Source organism: Lissotriton vulgaris, chromosome 5, assembly GCF_964263255.1.
Source record: "Lissotriton vulgaris chromosome 5, aLisVul1.2, whole genome shotgun sequence".
Classification (NCBI taxonomy): domain Eukaryota; kingdom Metazoa; phylum Chordata; class Amphibia; order Caudata; family Salamandridae; genus Lissotriton; species Lissotriton vulgaris.
Window position 1 is genome coordinate 1,851,473,097 of NC_141693.1, and position 19,937 is coordinate 1,851,493,033.

General features: G+C 44.4%; 1 protein-coding gene across 1 annotated transcript in view; it reads right to left on the reverse strand.

Moving 5' to 3' along the window:
- FBXO47 (F-box protein 47) overlaps nt 1–19,937 on the reverse strand; it is a 1,324,472-nt gene that overhangs the window by 1,189,703 nt on the left and 114,832 nt on the right. Inside the window, exon 2 of the mRNA XM_086919858.1 lies at nt 16,179–16,349. Coding sequence (XP_086775984.1) covers nt 16,179–16,349 — 171 coding nt within the window. The remainder of the gene's footprint in view (nt 1–16,178; nt 16,350–19,937) is intronic.

The window sequence follows — 19,937 nt, forward strand, 5'->3', positions numbered from 1 at the left end:
ATAAAACTGGTGACTGAGCCTACTATAAACTGTCAAAGCCAAAAAACTCAGTATTGCCTCAACTGAAGTAGGTGAATGTCATTGCACTATCGCTGTTACTTTCCTATCATCTATCTAAATGCATTTAGGCATATTAAAGAACACTAAAACTTGAAGTAATGCCAAAAAGCATATATCCATGTTAGCACAAAAAATGGTGCTCTCAAACTTTGGAGCACTGCCTTAACGTTTGATATGTATGTTTGTTTCAGGATTCAGAATAGATAGGGATAACATTTAAATAGACAATACATAACACATCCAAAATCCTACTAATACCTCACAAATAAAATATCAAAATGCTCCGGAAGCACTGCAGAGGCGAATAGGCATGACCTCATATTTGAACCTAATAAGGAAACCTGTTTTCCTTTTATCACCCTCTCTGATTGTAACTAGATAGTAAGTTCCTATGTGATCCAGCTTTGTAAATATGTTAGTATTTCTGATCTGGTAATAAAACAGATATCAAAGACAGAGGATAACAATTTTCTCACAATAAATATATTAGGTGTCCACAGTTAATACATGGTCTTAGCTCTCCCACTTTTTGGGTACAGAAAATAATGGGAAGGAAGCTGGGGGCTATTAGCCGAATACATGCAGTAGCCACATTCCTCTAGATTCTTTCTGATTCAGTAAGTGTGCAAACTTGACTTCAAGACATTGATGCAACTGTTCTAAATCAATCCTGCAATTATAACTTCTGTAGGGGTTGCTTATTTATCTGTTTCTCAACATGAATGTCACTGAATTTTTAAACACAAGCAAGTAATAAGATAACACACGCACAGCTGAGAACATTATCACTTCAACAAGGACCTCAGAGGGGCAATTTTTCAAAAAGGGAGACGTAGCAATACAAGTATTCTGACATATGTGGGAATTCAATTCGATTGAACAATCCTGGAAGCCCATTAAACACAAAGTCAAACAAGGCATACCCAGAATCCATTTAAAATAAAGAACATCAATCAAATCAAAATAAAGGTTCCCTTGATGATCTGAAAAAAACTAGAGAAATCTTAATCACAGAATCTTTTACTACACCGACAAATTAGCACCCTCCACCGATTTAATATTCTCAGAATCATTTTCTTAATAATTGAAATTTGCAAAGATTGAGCAAAGCTGATAAACATATACCCCCAGCAACTCTACAATCTAAGGGCCACGTGTATCAACCAATTTTGCGTTTGCAAATGGGACGATTCGCAGAATCGGGCAGTCTGCGAAGGCAAAGAAGGCTTTTTACATGTATCAAATCCTATTTTGTGATTCGGTACGCTGTTACCGAACCGCAAAATGGGTTAGCTATTTGGTGTTTGGAAGGGGCGTGTTTAGAGCATCCCTTCCAAATAAAGCATCACAATCGTATGAATGAATGTTTTGTGACCGTGAACAATGTTTCAAAATATTTTTCTGTCACTATTATTAATACAAAACTTGGTCTTTCGCAAACTCAGTGGGAAGATCCAACACGCTTCAACGCTCAGTCAGTTTGAGTCGTTTCGCCTCGAGATTAATTCTGGGATCAGGCGTCCATCTCCTCCAGATTAACTCGCCATCGTGTGTTTACGCGATGGCGAAAGGATCTCCACCTATAGTTGGACACGATATTGCCACCTGCTACTTACTACAACTTTTAAACTCCATCGAAATTCTGCGAGAGATTAATTGTGTGTGGTCCTGAAGAGAATCCTTTAGACTTATTAAGGATTCGAAACGCGTCGACCGAGGCAGTAGTTGTGTGTGGTGCCAAGTTTATGGCTTTAGACCAAGTTTTGTATAATTATAGTGACAGAAAAATATTTTGAAACATTGTTTGGTCTCAGTTACTGTTTTGATGTTTGGAGCTCATTTACTGTATGATACCACTCCTATGATTGTAAATAGGACTAGGATCTAGCTCCGTTTCTAAATACAGCAACTCAGTTCTTTGAATCTTTTGAAAAAACTGTGCCACCAACTATCACCGCGCCCCAGAAATGTTTGATGTACATCCCCTGTCTTGTGTACATGTGTCTTGTGTCCATTTGTGTCTTTAGTGTTTACACAAACCACTCCCACATATACTTCCCTTGCCCTTCAAAAGTTTCACTCCTCCATGTCCTAATTATGTTGATTGTTTGATGTTGTAAATATGTATATATATATAAAAAATCTTTTCTCTGAAATACAAAAAACAAACTAAATTCATAAAAATTAAAAATTAAAATAAAAGACTTCTAAGTTTTCTACTATAAACTTTGACTGAAAGAGTGGTCTTTTTGGAATTAGTGACTAGGAGCTTTTTCTTATATTGATTGGAAATGAGTGCACAGTATTGGCAATTGTCTTGTTCATTCCATTTTGTAGCATATCACCCTCTTTGTGTAAAAGAGGCCAAACTTTGGCATCAGCCAATCAGAAGTGCCTCACCCCTTAGAACCTTCCTGAAGGAACCTCAGAGCCTCAGATTTTCGTAGCTGTTGTGCACTTAGACACCATATCTGTTGTAGGCTGAGCTTTCCTCGGGGAGGCGGGTGGGCGCATGGGAATCTATGAAAGTTACCAATACTGGGGAACTAAAGTTACAGGTAAGTAACTTGTTTTCTTACCCCAGTATTGGAACTTTCATAGATTCCCATGCTTTGTATCAGAGTAGCAAGCAGTTGGCAAGATAATCACATTTTGCATCATAAATTATAGCAATAGGCAACATGACATAAAATACAAAATGTGAAAGACAGAAGGTGGGAAAGAAAGGAAAGCTCACCATCAGTGGAAGAGGTTCCTCAGGACAGCCTGTCCTACTGCCGCATCATCTTGTTGCAAGGATTTCAAGCAGTAATGCTTGGTAAAGGTGTGAAAGCTGCTCCAGGGAGCAGCTCTGCAAATGTCTTTAATCTGCACCCCCGCGAAGAGGGCTGTTGAAGAAGCCACGGATCTTGTGGAATGTGCTCGGATCTTTCCAGTTAGAGGTTTTCCTGCAGCCTTGTGACAATGTAGAATGGCACTTGTGATCCATCTCGAAACACCCTGTTTGGATAGCGGAAGGCCTTTACCAGGACTTCCGAAGGCGACAAATAATTGTGAAGATTTTCGAAATCCTTTAGTACCTTCTAAATAGAATTTCAAGCATCGTTGCACATCCAATGAATGCAATGCTCTTTCTGCTGGCGTAGAAGGTTGAGGGAAGAACGCCTTCAGAATGACCGGTTCATTCAAGTGGAAATCCGAGGGAACCTTAGGCATGAACCTAGGATTAGTTCTCATGATCACAGTGTTTCTTTTGAATTGAAGGAAAGGTTCTTGGATGGTTAAAGCCTGTAATTCTCCAACACGCCTAGCCGACGTGAGAGCAAGGAGGAGAGCCAATGTCAGAACGATGGATTGGTTCAAATTGACACTTCATGAGTTGAGAAAGGACGAGATTTAAATGCCATGTAGGAGGGGGCGGTCGCACTGGTGGATAGACCCTGAACAAGCCCTTAAGAAATTGCTTGATAATCCTGGAAGACCACAAGGAAGGACCGGATTCTGTCCTTCTGAACCTTGACAGAGCAGCCAAATGGACCTTAATTGATGAATGGGCTAGTCCCGACTTAGCCAGGGACAGCAGATAAGGTAGGATCTGATGAGGTCTGGAATTGAAAGGATCAATGCTTTCTTTCTTACACCAGCAACAAAACCTTTTCCACTTAAGGCGGTAAGTCCTGTTTGATGAAGGAGCTCTTGCCTGGGACAGAACCTCCTTAATCTCTCTTGATAAGGGCAGGTTCATAAATTCTCGCTGTTCAGGAGTCATGCAGTCAGGTGTAACGATCTGGGTGCCAAATTTGTCCGTCGGATATCGTGAGAAGATCCGGCAGAATCCTCAAAGGAACGGGAGGAGCTATCGACAACAGATGGAGCTCCGTGTACCAGAACTGCCTTGGCCAAGTCGGGGCTATTAGGATCATCCTGCACGGCTCCACCTTGATTTTCCTGATAGTCGTGGTATCAGAGGAATGGGAGGAAAAGCGTAGACAAATGTCCTCGACCATGCTATCGAAAGCGCACTTCCCAGTGAACCTTGATGGTGAAGCCTGCTTGGGTAAGACCAGCATTTTTTGTTGGTCGGAGTGGAAAAGAGATCGATCTCTGGTCTGCCCCACTGGCTGAAGATCTCTTCCAAAACTGTCTGATTCAATTCCCACTCATGGCTGACTGAGGATGACCTGCTCAGCCTCTCGGCGTTTTCGTTTAGGATCCCTGGTAAGTGTTCTGCCTTCGGTGATATCCTCTGAAGGATCGCCCATTCCCAGATCTGTTGAGCTTCTTGCGACAAAGGACGAGATCTGGTTCCTCCTTTCTTGTTCACATAGTGCATGGCCGTGGTGTTGTCCGTCCTGATCAGCACTTGCGAACCTTCTAGGCGAGGAAGAAAAGCTTGCAGAGCCAGTCTTATCGCCCTTAGTTCTAAAAGGTTGATGTGGAGATTTTTCTCCTGGGGCGACCAATGCCCGCTGACATGTAGGTCTTGCATCACTACTCCCCAACCCTCCAACGACGCGTCCGTTGTCACTATATGTGGGGACGGGTCGCTTACGAAGGATAGACCTTGGGACAAGTTGTTTTGATCTGTCCACCACAAGGTTGCGTCTTTCATTCTCGGAGTGACCGTCATCATGTCATCGAATGAACCGTGGACCTGTTGCCACTGATTGTCCAGTTCTTACTGCAGAGGACGCATTCTGAGTCTGCAATAAGAACTGCAGAATCAGTGGAATGCACGATGAAATCACCCCCAGTAGGGATTTGTATTGGCGTACAGAAAGACACCTTCTTGCCCGTAAGTCCCAGGTCAAGGTCTGTAATTTTTCCCTCCTTTCCAGTGTAGGGAAGGCTCTTGAGAGGTTTGACTCCAAGAGGGCCCCCAGGAAGCGAGCCTTTCTTGACGGGACCAGAGAGGACTTCTCGTTGTTTAGAGTGAGGCCTAGATTCTGGAACAGATTCGTACAAGCTTGAACAGCCTCTAGCGCTGCCTCCCTGGATGGAGCTTTCAGCAACCAGTCGTCTAGGTAGGGGAAGACTTGGAAATGATTCCTTCGCAGGAAAGCTGCTACTGGCGCCAGCACCTTTGTAAAAATTCTCGGGGCTGAGCGGAATCCAAAGGGTAAAACCCTGAATTGAAAATGGCTCTTGGCTACTGTGAATCGCAGAAACCTTCTGTGTGCTGGGTGAATCGGAACATGGAAATACGCATCCTCGAAATCAAGCGTGGCCATGAAATCTCCCGGATTGATGAGCTTCAAGATGTCCTGGAGAGAGACCATCCGGAAAGAAAGGGAGATGAGATAGGTGTTTAGCTCCCTGAGGTCTAAAATGGGGCGCCATTTTTCTTGCGTTTTTCTCACCAGGAAGAACCTGGAATAAAATCCCTGTCCCCTTTGGTTTGAGGGAACCGGCTCTATCGCTCCCTTACGGAGCATTTGTTGGACTTCGAGCCGCAGGAGACGCTGGTGTTTCAACGGAATGTCTGCCGGGGGCTTGGTTGGAGGGACTTGCGTGAATTCCAAAGTATGCCTTTTCCGAATGATGTTGAGCACCCAACGGTCCGATGTTATTTTGGACCAGTTTTGAAGGTATTTGGTGACCCTGCCTCCAACTGATTATTTCTTGAAGCAGGGTCCAGTAGGAAGAGCCAGGAGGCCGCTATTGGCGCTTGGACGAGTCCCGTCCTCGTCCAGCCTGTTTTCCCTTGTTGTAAGGTCTGGAGTAGTTTGTCGACTGGCCCTGGTGCTGTTGATAGGGCTGCCGGTATTGTTGGGAACCTGAGCCCGTGGAGGAGTAGCGCTGTTGTGTGAAGGACTCCCTATAGGTACCACCTCTGCCTCTGGTTCCTTTAAAGGGAGACTTGCGGTATTGAAGGGTCCCTAAGGACCTGGCAGTCTCAGTATCCTTCTTAATTTCTTGAAGGGTATCATCAATGACTTTCCCAAACAATGCCTCACCATCAAAAGGCAGATCAAGGACCTTGTTCTGGATCTCAGGCCGGAACCAAGTCGCTTTGATCCATCCTTGGCGGCGGAGGACTGCCGCCCCGGCTAGGGATCGAAACGATGTGGTTGCAATATCCATTGCACAATCAATGATTTCCATTCAAGTCGCGTCTCCCTCCTGCAGGATCTTCTTTGCCTCAGATGTAGACTCTGGAGGCAGCTGGTCAATGTACGGGGCGATATCGCACCAAAGCTGGCGTTCATATCTCCCCAAGATCGCCAGAGCATTAGCAGCCCGTACTAGTAAACTCGCCATGGAAGAGAACCTCTTCCCCGCATTGTCCAATCTCCGCCCTTCTTTGTCCGGTGGAGCTGTTATGGGAGCAGAGGGGTTACGGGATTTTCTCTGCGCAGCCTGCGAGATAACGGAATCTGGTCTTGGATGACCCGTCAAGGCTGCGGGACCCCCATCCGGTGCTTTATATTTCTTGTCCAGACGCGGTGGCACAGGGACCACTGTCGCCGGGTTCTTCTTGGCCTTAAGGCCCTCCTTCCACAAATGATCCACAATAGGGATGGACCTTGTTGATTTCCTAATAGGCTCCTTGAAATCGTATAGAAAACAATCACTAGTAACCTTAGGCATGGCCAATTTGAATCTGCCCGCCGCTCTCTCCATCAACTGATGAAAACCCCCAATGTCCGCTGGTGGGGAATCCGCCGGATCCGGGACTGGTGAAGCAGGATCCGCAATGATATATTCGTCATATTCAGTATTCTGAACAGAGTCATGATCCGACTGCTGGTCCTCATCCGAGGAATCATCATGGACCTCTTGCAGCCCGGAGGAATCTTGTTGGAAGGATGTCTGAGGCTGAGGTGAAACTTGAGCCTGTAAAGAAGGCGTCACTGGTGAGGGCGAAAATACTGCCGGTGTAGCTGATGCTGCCGGGACATGAAGTGGCCTATTCGCCCTAGATTTATAGTCTTGCAGCATGTTATGCAAATCTTGGAGAAACGAAGATGGCACCGTCACCATATCCTGGCCCGAATGATGTTGCGACTGGGCCGTTTGATGATAACCACTCTCCTCTTGGACGTATTCACCCTCAGAGTCCGTCTCCTGGCACTTGACCAGAAGTTGGGAAGGACTATTGGCATAACTGAAAGCGTCCTGGTCGTCATCCTCTGACTCCCCTTCTTGCAAAAGCATAGTTGGTAGAAGGGGGGATACACTCCTCGGAGAAGTCCTCTCCAGCGTGACTCTCGTCACAGAAATGGTAATCCTTTTCTCAGAGGATAATATAGTCGACGGTTCCGTCGTCGACGGTTGCACATGCGTCGACGAGATCGGGGTCGTCGAAGTCGTCGACGAGGAAACTGTGGGCACACCGGCCGTCGTCATCGTCAGAGTCATCGATGCCCTCGTCGACAAGACTGTCGTCGACGTCATCGTCGACACCACCGTCGACGTCGTCACCATCGTCGTCGGTGACACAGTAACCTTAGTCGTCGACGCCTTCGTCGTCGGAGCCTTTGTCGTCGACGCCTTCGTCGTCGATGCCTTCGTCGGCAGAGCCTTCATTGTCGGCGAAATCTTCGGCGTCGACGTCATCTTTGTCGTCGGCGCCTTCTCCGTCGACGCTGACATACCTGCCGTCGACGGTACCTTCGTCGAGGACTTAGAGCTACTCTCAGAAGATTGAGAAGAAGGTTTTTTGAAGGCCGAGGTAGTCTTCTCACCTTTTGAAGGCGTAATAGCCCTATTCGCCCTAGATTTATAGTCTTGCAGCATGTTATGCAAATCTTGGAGAAACGAAGATGGCACCGTCACCATATCCTGGCCCGAATGATGTTGCGACTGGGCCGTTTGATGATAACCACTCTCCTCTTGGACGTATTCACCCTCAGAGTCCGTCTCCTGGCACTTGACCAGAAGTTGGGAAGGACTATTGGCATAACTGAAAGCGTCCTGGTCGTCATCCTCTGACTCCCCTTCTTGCAAAAGCATAGTTGGTAGAAGGGGGGATACACTCCTCGGAGAAGTCCTCTCCAGCGTGACTCTCGTCACAGAAATGGTAATCCTTTTCTCAGAGGATAATATAGTCGACGGTTCCATCGTCGACGGTTGCACATGCGTCGACGAGATCGGGGTCGTCGAAGTCGTCGACGAGGAAACTGTGGGCACACCGGCCGTCGTCATCGTCAGAGTCATCGATGCCCTCGTCGACAAGACTGTCGTCGACGTCATCGTCGACACCACCGTCGACGTCGTCACCATCGTCGTCGGTGACACAGTAACCTTAGTCGTCGACGCCTTCGTCGTCGGAGCCTTTGTCGTCGACGCCTTCGTCGTCGATGCCTTCGTCGGCAGAGCCTTCATTGTCGGCGAAATCTTCGGCGTCGACGTCATCTTCGTCGTCGGCGCCTTCTCCGTCGACGCTGACATACCTGCCGTCGACGGTACCTTCGTCGAGGACTTAGAGCTACTCTCAGAAGATTGAGAAGAAGGTTTTTTGAAGGCCGAGGTAGTCTTCTCACCTTTTGAAGGCGTAATAGGACTCACTTTCTCCTTTTCACTTCTGTGAGGAGATTTGCTAGGACCCTGGCTCTCAGACTCACTGGGGGTCTTTTAGAGGCCTTAGAAGGTCTTTCCATAGAAGGGGATGGAGAACCCCTACCCCTCTTCACTGACCTTCTTGATGAAGACATCGACGCTGCATCCTCACTGTCACTAGACAGTATCCTTTCTGGACTTCAGCTTCTGGAGCCATGTCAAGAGTCTACCCTCACGGTCCCGGAGGGTTTTGGTTGAGAAGATGCGACAGATCTTGCAGTCAGCAGCATGGTGGTCAGGATAGAGGCAATAGATGCAGTCCTTGTGCCTATCCTCCACAAAAAGCCTTTTCTTGCCAGAGGTGGAACAAGGCTTGAAAAGGCCTTTTTTCTTCTCCATTTCACTCATCCTGGAAGGTAGTCAGTAATCCTGAAGAGAATCTAAAAGATTCTGAAGAAAATATCTAAAGAAATTCCTAGAAAAGTAGAAGTTGAGCAGAGCTCACAGGAGACTCCCTAAGCACAACGTGCGGTAGAAAATCTGAGGCTCTGAGGTTCCTTCAGGAAGGTTCTAAGGGGTGAGGCACTTCTGATTGGCTGATGCCAAAGTTTGGTCTCTTTTACACAAAGAGGGTGATATGCTACAAAAGGGAATGAGGCCTAGGCCTTTTTTCTTTGTCTTTTGTACCTACAGCTATGGTATTTTTGTTACCGAGGCTCCCATTCCGACGACGGGGAATGATACAAAGCATGGAAATCTATGAAAGTTCCAATACTGGGGTAATTGCGATTCGCTGAAAATCGCAACTGAGTAATCGCTATTCCTAAAGCTGGTACATGGGGCCCAAAAAGTACCAATTCCACTTTTTCATGACATACTGACTTTCACATGAATTATATGAGCCACAGCTGACTGCAGGGTAATCATAACCCATCTGGGAACTAACTGAATTTTAAATACCCATCTGGGAACTGACTAATTTTCTTCACTTGATAATGCAACTGCTTTCCCTGTTGTAGAATCTCGTTTTTCGCAGGCAGCAGCCTATCAATAGGTAGCCTAACTGTCATCTGACTGTTAAACATTTTGAATTTACTTCTACAGTCTTTGACAAAATGACCCTGGCAATAAAAACAGAAAACCCTTCCTAGGTATATTATGTGACATTTTTATCTGAATTCATGACATGAAACTACAAGGGAGTCAGTCACTTGATATCCCCTAGGAATACCAAGTCTGATTTTCCTTTGAAATCTAGTGCTGTAGAATCAAGTTGAGTTTACCTGATTTTAAAACCCATGGATCACTGGAATGAACTATTTAGGGGTGAAAGGGTACTTGTGGTCTTAAAAAGAAAGTACTCCGGGGGGTCTGGATTTCTGAAAATGGGTAAAAAACTTCAGGCACTCATATTAAAGAAATTTTAAAAAAGATAAGAAATCACGTTCAGTAACTTTAAATGAGAATCACTGGTAGGAGGATAAGTTATTTCATAATAGATACACTTGTCATCACTAAAGGAACCACTGGAGTAATTGAGTTGTCATCAAAGAAATCCTTATTAGGAGCAATGTGAGGGGATTTCCTATCAAAGGTCATCAACAATGCAAAAGATAATTGCTTGCAAAAAAAAGGAACACGAATAGTATTGGGAAAGGAATAAATATAGTGCATTGCAAGCATCTGGTAGGGTAGAGGATACATGAAGCCGGCAGAGAATGACGCAGCGTCTATCTTATGCCCAGTTTCAGAGAAGGCATGTTCCTTCTGTAAAATGACTATTTTCAATAGTATGTTTTGGAGATTTCACATGCTAACCTGATAACAGTCTCAAACTTACTAACCATCGGAGGTATGCATTTGGTTTTTACGCAGTGCCCTAATGCTGTAGAAAATAAGTTACTTACCGGTAACTGTAGTTCTCCGATATTGGTGTCTTTCATAGATTCACATGGTCAAATCATTCCCCGTTGTATAAGTGGGAGTCCCACTGTACCATAATAAAGCGGTTTGTATCAATAACATAGCCAATAATGGAAATGAAATAAATCACTTTATTAGCCTACGTCCTTTTTAAAAAAAGGACCAAACTTCAAATTTTAGTGAACCAGGCGATAGCACCACGCAGAACACTCCCAAGACAGACTGAGTCCCTCAGATTTTCAAGCAAAAGTGGGAATAAAATAATCCCAAACTATAAGGGATGCCTCTCAGGGGAGGAGTGAGGTTCGCATGTGAATTTATGAAAGATACCAATACTGGAGAACTACAGTTACAGGTAAGTAACTTATTTTCTTCTGCAGTATTGGATCTTTCATAGATTCACATGCTTGAACCAGAATAGCAAGCAGTTACTGTATTTGTATACCTTATAATATTAGTACAAATAGCGAATGGTGGGTATAAAATATATATACAAAACATTCATATGCAATTTATTAAATGGACTGTAGGAGAGTGGGGTCTGCAATCCTATGGTCACCCCAGATTTTGGCTTTTTGCTTCACTGGTTTACGACTTTCCCTGGCTGTGGGCCTGCTAATCAGACCCACAGCCTAGCTGTTCTCTCTCTAAATTGACACACATGCACCTTAGGTGCATTTACCGATTGGTACTGGGCCACCTTATCAGTCCCTGTACAGCATACCTTAGGTATCCAGGGCCTACCAGGGGCTGCAGCATGTATTATGCCACCCCTGGCTGGCCATCCAAATCTGACACAACTGGCTGCACGACAGCTGGGGCAAGGTGGTGTAATCACCCTTTGCTTTAGATATAGTATCCCTATATCTAACCCTAAAATGGGCACATGTATTCCTATCAGTCACTCCTATGGCAGGCCTTATCAATCCTGAATTCAGAGTGCTTGGAATTATGTGAGATGGTGCTCTGGCATGAGCTGAGCCCGTTTGCAGCTTGCGGAACCAAGTCCTAATAGCTGTTCCATGATAACGCGTACCATATACTCTTAAGTGCATATTAATCCTCGCGGTTATTTGCCAACTTTGGTATCGCTTTATCAAAACATGTCGAGTAAGGTGTCATAGGAATTGGAATACTAACCCCTCGCCAATTCTGGCGACGGGGTTAGCATTCCACCCTTCTAGAGGGACACGTCATGTATGTAACTATGAACCCCGGTTAAAGTTAACTCGAGCCTCAGCATCACAAGATGGATGCTGCCACCACAGACACAAGTCTGACCTCCTGCTGCTGGGAGTCCTTCCAGCGGGGAGAGCTCGGACAAAGGGTTTCCTGTCAGGGGCGGTGCTAGCACCATCCCAGACAGGGTTTTGTGTATCCCAGGTAGGCAGGGCTGAGAGGAAGGTGACTGCAAGTGGCACCCCGGTGCTCACTGTGCATATGCCGGCTCAAACCAGTTCCAGGGGCACCCCAGCCCCTGAGCTGGGGAAAGTCCGGACAAGGGAGAGGGGTGTAACCACCCCCCTCCTGGTCCCACCCATGGGCAGGACCTAGTCGCGTGCCAGACCCTTTTCTTAGAATAAAGGTAGGAGCGGGCCCCCTTCCTAAATTAGATGATCTTGAATCTTGAACGACTTTCCACGAAAGGAACTCTTGCCATTCTCTGAAGACGCTCCCTTGTGGCTAAGGAGTAGCCACCCTGCACCCGCAGGCACCACCTAAGCATTGCGGTTTGCTGCACGTCCATCCTCCGGATCAAGACTGACCAGCTCGACGAGACCCGGATTCCCTGGCATCTCTGACCTCTACCTGCATCATCAGCCCAGCTGAGATTGGTGGGTGTGACGAGACCTGAGGGACCGGCCATCTTCTAAACCTGCACGACGCTTAACCAGCACGACCGCCGAGGGATCCTCGAGTGAGTACACTGGGGTTTGAGAAGCCCCAACCCAGAGCAGCTCCAGCACCGAAGTCCAGCCCCCCAGCATCCACGAGATCTGCGTGGGGCCCTTCTGCTTTGCTGCTTGCCAAGTTGTCCGGTCACTTGCCCGTTGGCTAGTGGCCCTCCTGACGACATACTATGGCGTTTTCACCGCTGGTCTGGTTGCTCCAGACTGGCCCTTGCTCCCTTCCAAAAGAGGAGCACCCCGGACCCGCCTGGTCCACTCCAGACGCCATCTTGACTCCACCGCGTGGGCTTGCCTTTGCCAAGGCTTGTTGCTCCAATCCTGGTTCCAGCATCGCCGACAGCAGACACCCTCGTGGGACAGCTCGCACCTCCAGCCTGGTCGCCGACAACGCCTCCTTGCCCGTGTGACTGCAGAGTCCAGCATCGCCCACTCACCTGATCGCGGTGACCTCATCCGGTGCCATCCTGGTGCCCACACAATCACTGGCTAGTGATTAAGAACTGAGTCCCCTCTGCTTTCAGGTCGTCTCCATCACCGATCCAGGCTTGGATCACACCGAACATCTTCACTGGTCGCCTGCCAGCAACTTCTTCTTTCAGGCTCCATAGACTACAACGAGGATTCACGACATCTTTTGAACCCTATGCAGCCGCAGCCCCTGGGCTAGGTAACCTGAGCATTTCGGTGCTCCAACGAAGGTTCAGTATCCAAGTGTCCAGATCCTTTTTCGTTTTAAGTCTACCTAGTCGGATTCGTCCGAAAACAGTAACTTTAGAAATACTAGCCTCCATAGACTTTGTCCCGCATCCCGCGTGAGAGTGCACACTCTGCACCCGATCTCCCTAGGCCTCCTGCTCCTAACCTTAGAGTTCAATAGTGTAGTCCTAGCGAACCTGAAGCCTCTGGATCTTGTTACTCACCTGCTAGTATTTCGCATTCCACTTTTAGAGTATATGGTTTTTCGTGCCCCTCGGGCATTTGTGTAAATTGTACAACTTTAAGTATTTTCGTAAGAGTTTTGTATTGTGCTTAGCTCCCTGACTCATAAAGAGTTCAGGGTAGACTTGTTTTTAATAAATATCCTTTATTTTTATAACAACTTGTGTGGTGTCCTTTCACTTGGTGTTCAAGGGGTATATGTGATGGTAAAACAGCTGGCTTAACACGCCCTCTGGAGTTTAGCCTGAAGACTGTTTTTGTCCACGCTACTAGGATAGCTGGTCTATAAGGTTGACTTACAACCAATCATCAATAAGGGTCGTTTGGTATGATACACAGTGATCACTAGAATAGTGAGCACTGTATATCAGGCCAACTTCTCACATGGACCACCTTAATTGACTTGCTTCAGCAGAAAACGAGCCGGGAGCCACAGGACTGTTGTCTTGGGATTTGGCCGGTGCATACACACCATACGGTGCGTACCCCCCATGATCGCAGGGGTACACACCATACCCCTGCGATCATGGGGTGTACGAGCTGTACCCCATTGTACGATCTCGTACACCGATCGTACGATGGGGGTACGGCTCGTACACCGATCGTACAATGGGGGTACGGCTCGTACACCAATCGTACAATGGGGGTACGGCTCGTACACCAATCGTACAATGGGGGTACGGCTCGTACACCGATCGTACAATGGGGGTACGGCTCGTACACTGCATGATCGCAGGGTACGGTGCCTACTCCTGCGATCATGGGGGGTACGCACCGTACCGGGGGGGTGGGGGGGGCGTTCCGTACCTGTTTTGGCGCGAACTCTGCTATTACGGCTCTTTTCAGCTCCCGTAGAAAAAGGGTCGTACGGTGCGTACCCGACACGTATCGTATTTGCTGGGTCGTAAAAACCAGCCGCGAACCGTACAGATGTCGCGTACAGCCGGTTCCAAGGGAGAATCGTACGGAGATTAGAGCCGTACGGTGTCTTGTACGACTCGTACGGAGTACGGTTCCTGGTACGAATCGTACTTCGTCATACGTACGGGGGACGTTGCAGGGTACGATCCGTACGGGAAATCCCGAATCCCGAATCGGAATCGACCCCTAAGTTATGCTGGACTATGTTTCTTTGGTTTTTGTTGAAGCCAACGGGGCTTTCGTCTTAGTTTGTATCGTCAACAAAATTGTTATCGACAAGGCAGACGTAGATGACGAGGGTTACGTAGAAGACAAAGTTGATGTAGACGACAAGGTAATCATAAATGAGATTATCGTACACAACCATAGACGATTACCATCATAGACTTCTGTAAGAGACAAGGCAGCCGTAGACAACTGCCAGACAACCGTCACAGAGTAGGCAATCGGAGGCAACCGTCAAATACTAGGTCATCTTAGACAGGCCGTCGTAGACTATGAAGTCGTAGATGATGCCATCGTAGACAAGGCCGCTGTAGACGAGACAGTAATAGTCGTCATGGTTATGGTTGTCGAAATTGTCATCGTAATTGTTGTTACCAATGATTTTGGCGGTGTTTATGCTGTAGATGTCCTATTGTCAAGTTATGTGGATTTCCCTGATGTAGTGTCAGGGCCGAAGAGGGGGTTGTAGGGCCTGATATTGCCTCTTAGAATTTTTTTCCCCATTTTCTCTCTCTGAGAAGTGCCTTATGAAGACTCATGGTGAATCTTTTTCATGGCTTCTCTGCGCACCTCTGGAGACCGTTGGCGCAGCTCTCCCTTTGACCTTTGAACAACAAACATATGTTATTCAGCGCCAAGATACCCGTAGTGGTGAACATGCGCTTTACAAATACACATGTTATGTTACTCTGACATATTTGTTCCAGGGTCAGAGAAATGAACCAGGAAAGATAATCTTGGATGAACCAAAAAGAAGTAATAGCTGAAGAAACTGAGCAGAGAACAGGGAGACTCCCTTCACAGTGTGCAATAGAATATCTGAGGGTCTCAGCCTCTCTTGGGAGTGTTCTACAGGGTGCTATCATCTGATTGGCTAAAGTTTGATGTTTAGTTCTTTTTTTTTAAAGGACATAGTTAGGCTATTATAGTGAGTGTTCATTGTCATTACAGTCTATGATAATGATACATATTGCTTTATTATGGTACCGTGGGATTCCCACTTTGACAACAGGGAATGATTCAAGCATGTGAATCTATGAATTATCTAACACTGGAGAAATATACATGGCCTGGCAGCACACATTTCTAGAGAGCAAATCATTAACTGGTATCGTGCCATGTAATGAGGAGTAGAACGTTACAAATCGCACACTTTGAAAAAAATGATTTTCTCAAAATGGATACTAGTTCAGACATAAAACACAAAAAGCATAAAAGCCACCACCTGTGTAAATATCAACACAGCAAACATTTCAATGTCTTTTAAGGATAAAACAAAAAACAGAACTGAAGCAAAAGTGCTTGCCTCTTTGCCATAATAACGTAAGCTTTGCTAACTGATTCTCTGTAGTTTCCAATTTTGAAAATGTTTTTAGCAGAAGTGGTAAAACATCTTTTAAACAACGGATATTGGATGTTTTCCAAGGTCTGGCCTGATAGTAGAAATTATTTAGAAGTTATGAACCTTGGAAATATTCTTTCCTCAAGAGTATATGTGACAAGTGTTCATTCGCTAATCACATGACTTTTTCTGACCCATTAATCACACTTCTGTCTATTATATAAACAGCATCTTTGTATTTAATCCCTTCTTTTTAAGGAGCTTAAATCACTGCATAGAGTTGTTTAACATATTCTTTGATTCAAGCCCACAGTGTACAAATATATATATAAAGCATTATTAATCAATATTATCACCTAGAGATTTATAGTGTTGCAGTACGTAGGTATTTTGTCTTGCACTAGGATTTTCCTGGCTATGGAAGTCCTGGAGTAATAGCCTCTTGTTTCCGGAAGGTGTCGATATATAATCTATAAGGTGGCTGCTGAAGGTTTTGGATACCATAGTTATCGTGCTAATTTCCTTCACTGTAAAATACCCAACATTTAAAATGAATAATTGTACTGTTAATCAAAAAATACACCGCTGTAATTAAATGATGCTAACATTTGCGTGACAGTTCTGATCATCAAATAAAAATTCAAAGACAAAGGTGCAGATTAATAGATTTTGTTCTGTACTAAATGCATTATAAACTAAACTTTCACTATCTGAATAATAAACTCAAGCATATACAGCATAAGTTTTTACAATAGACATATTACCTTACAAGCATCAATTTGTACTTAAACAGTATAATTAACAGTGATAAAAACAAACTAGTTACTTACTTTCTTTAATACACTTGCTGGCGGATACTCTTTCTAAACGCAGACTCCTCAACTTAGAACAGAGGTTTCCAAACTTTTTTGACCTGCGGCTCCCTTGATCTAAGTGCCAATTGACCGCGGCTCCCCATCATATCACTTTTTTTTTACAGGTGCGGGGATGTAATTCCTACCTTGGGAGTACTTCTAGTTCTCCCTGACATTAATTATTTTTCCTATGTAGGAGCACTTTTGCTCATTTGTTGTGGAAATAATGTGAGGATTTAATTGAAATATATCAATCTTTTTTAATACTCCCCAAAAACCACTTTTTCACTTCTTTGACTGTTGAAAGTAAAGTGGGACACACACTTAGAAATGATTCAAATGGGCAAAGAAAGGTAAGCGGGTGGGGGTGTTTGCATGTATGTGTGTTTTTGTGTGCGCGCGCACGTTTGCACTTACTTGTGTGTGTGTGTCAGAATGTGTGTGCATACAATTTGATGTTATTTCTGTTTCATTTGACTTCTGGGTATGACATAACCTCAGTGTCACAAAGGTTGAACGAATATGGCCGAACCTATTCAAATTCTGTGCTTTAGTTTGCGTAACATAACAGAAGGGCCCTGCATTGAAAGACGAGAGCCAGTGCCGAGCAAATTAGTGACTCATCACTGCTCATGGCACACTATTTTACAGTCTCAAGAGTCACTGCATGGGTCAAATCACATGGACATCACACTTGCACCCCCCATGGACAGCCCACCTTTGTATTTTTTTTACTGCTTGTGTTCACTGCCTAAGGAGGGGAGAACGTAGGCAGCAGAAGAGAGCGATGGACAAACCACCATTCCGGCACGTCTGGGGCTCACGAGTGTCTTTGTATCAGGCTGAGATGGCCGGCCTTCCGCCACCCAGGGTCAGATGACTCTGGGCTCTCTCGGATGTTTGAATGTTGTAATTTCACACTCCATTCTCTTGTCTCCTTTAGCAGTGCCACTGGGGCGAATCATCTTAGTTGGTGTGTATAAAAAAAAAAAAAACAGAAGCATGCCAGATTATCTTGGAGTTTCAGATGATTTAGGGGAGTAGCCAGTTCACCCCACGTTTGAGACCTGTTGGCTCTGCCAATAATTTTTCTTCTTGTGGTACTGCGCCAATGCTGTAGCACATGAGGAAAAGATTTTTTTAAATGCACGACCTAACACGGTTGTGCTGCAAGGCCAGCAGGTACCAAAGCTAGGAAAATCAAGCGTTGCAGCTCATATTTTAATTTACATGCCATTGACTATTTACAATTGTATTTCTACCGCCGACGATGCGCATGGGTGAACCTACTGAATCTGTGAAGAAGGGGGCCTCGAGTTGCGGCAGAACCTGGGCAGCAATATCGCTTGTCATTCCTAAATTTCAAACACGTGCGCGGCGCCCCTAGCTAGTCCTAATGGCGTACAGGGGAGCTGCGGCGCACACTTTAGGAACCACTGCCTTACAATATTACCCAGGTGCCAGACCGGATCAGGAGAATTTTGTAGGAATTCCACATGCTGAAAGGTAGCGCTGTGCATATAAATGCCAACCTTGCATATATGTGTCAGTTTCTTGTCTTTTTTGCCTTTCTACACCCACCAAGGCAGAGCATTAACGGGTATTGGCAACAATGTGCCTATTTCTATTGTGGGACTGTTTTAGATTTTACTGGAGACCACTTACAAAGAATGGGGAATTAGGAGGCCAGTGAGAAATATGCAGTTAGATAGAGCATCTATCAGAAACAGCACTACTATAGGTAGGTAACTTGTCCTCACATTAGAACAGACACCACAGCAGTACCTTCCCCAAGGTGGAAGGCTTGTGGAGTGGTATAGAGACAAAATATTGAGTTTTAATTATTGACTAGACATAATATCGAGTAAAAAATATAGAATAGACAAAATATCGACTAGACATAATATAGACTACCAAAATATTGAATTTAAGGTAAGTTAATATTAATTTTTAATTTTTGTGTACTATAATTCTGTAGCGGGTTGTGGGTTTATAGGGGAATAGGGTGGGAAGTAATTTAATTATAATTAATTAAATATGGTATTTTATTTATTTAGAATTAATTGTTAATGAATTATTAATTGGTAATTAATTAAAATATAATTGGTAATAAATGTTATTTGATTAATTGATAAATAAGTTAATTTTAGTAATTTATTTTCTGTAGCGGGTTGTGGGTTGATAGGGGAATAGGGTGGGAAGTAATTTAATTATAATTAATTAAATATGTTAATTTATTTATTGGTATTTTTTTAGAATTAGTTGTTAATTAATTATTAATTGGTAATTAATTAAAATATAATTGGTAATTAAATTTAATTTATTAATTGATAAATATGTTACTTTTATTACATTATTTTCTGTAGTGGGTTGTGTGTTTATAGGGGAATAGCTTGGGAAGTAATTTAATTGTAAGTAGATACATTTTTAAATATTTTTTTGTGTCTAATTTTTATTTATTTTTATATTGTAAATTATTTATTGGTAATTGGTAAATAATTAGCATTAGTAGGTAATTTTTATTAATATTTAATTTTTATTTGTAATTTTAATTGATTAATTAATATGGTTTACACATTTGTAAAATATTATAATTATTTAGTAATTGGTATTAATATTTATGTTGTTTATATTTATATATGAAGTATTTACTTTCCCTACTATTGCACTCACTGGAGTGGGAATAGTAATTTTTACCCCCACGCTATCCAACGCTTTCCCTACTGTTACACTCACTGGAGTGGGAATAGTAATTTTTATCCCTACGCTATCCAACGCTTTCCCTACTGTTGCACTCATTGGAGTGGGAATAGTAATTTTTACTCCTACGCTATCCAACACTTTCCCTACTGTTGCACTCACTGGAGTGGGAATAGTAATTTTTACCCCTAAGCGATCCAACGCTTTCCCTACTGTTGCACTCCCTGGAGTTGGAATAGTAATTTTTACCCCTACGCTATCCAACGCTTTCCCTACTGTTGCACTCACTGGAGTGGGAATAGTAATTTTTACCCCTAAGCGATCCAACGCTTTCCCTACTGTTGCACTCTCTGGAGTAGGAATAGTAATTTTTACCCCTACGCTATCCTATCCAAAGCTTTACCTACTGTTGCACTCACTGGAGTGGGAATACTAATTTTTACCCCTACAAAATCCAACGCTTTCCCTACTGTTGCATTCACTGGAGTGGGAATAGTAATTTTTACTCCTACGCTATCCAATGCTTTCCCTACTGTTGCACTCTCTGGAGTGGGAATAGTT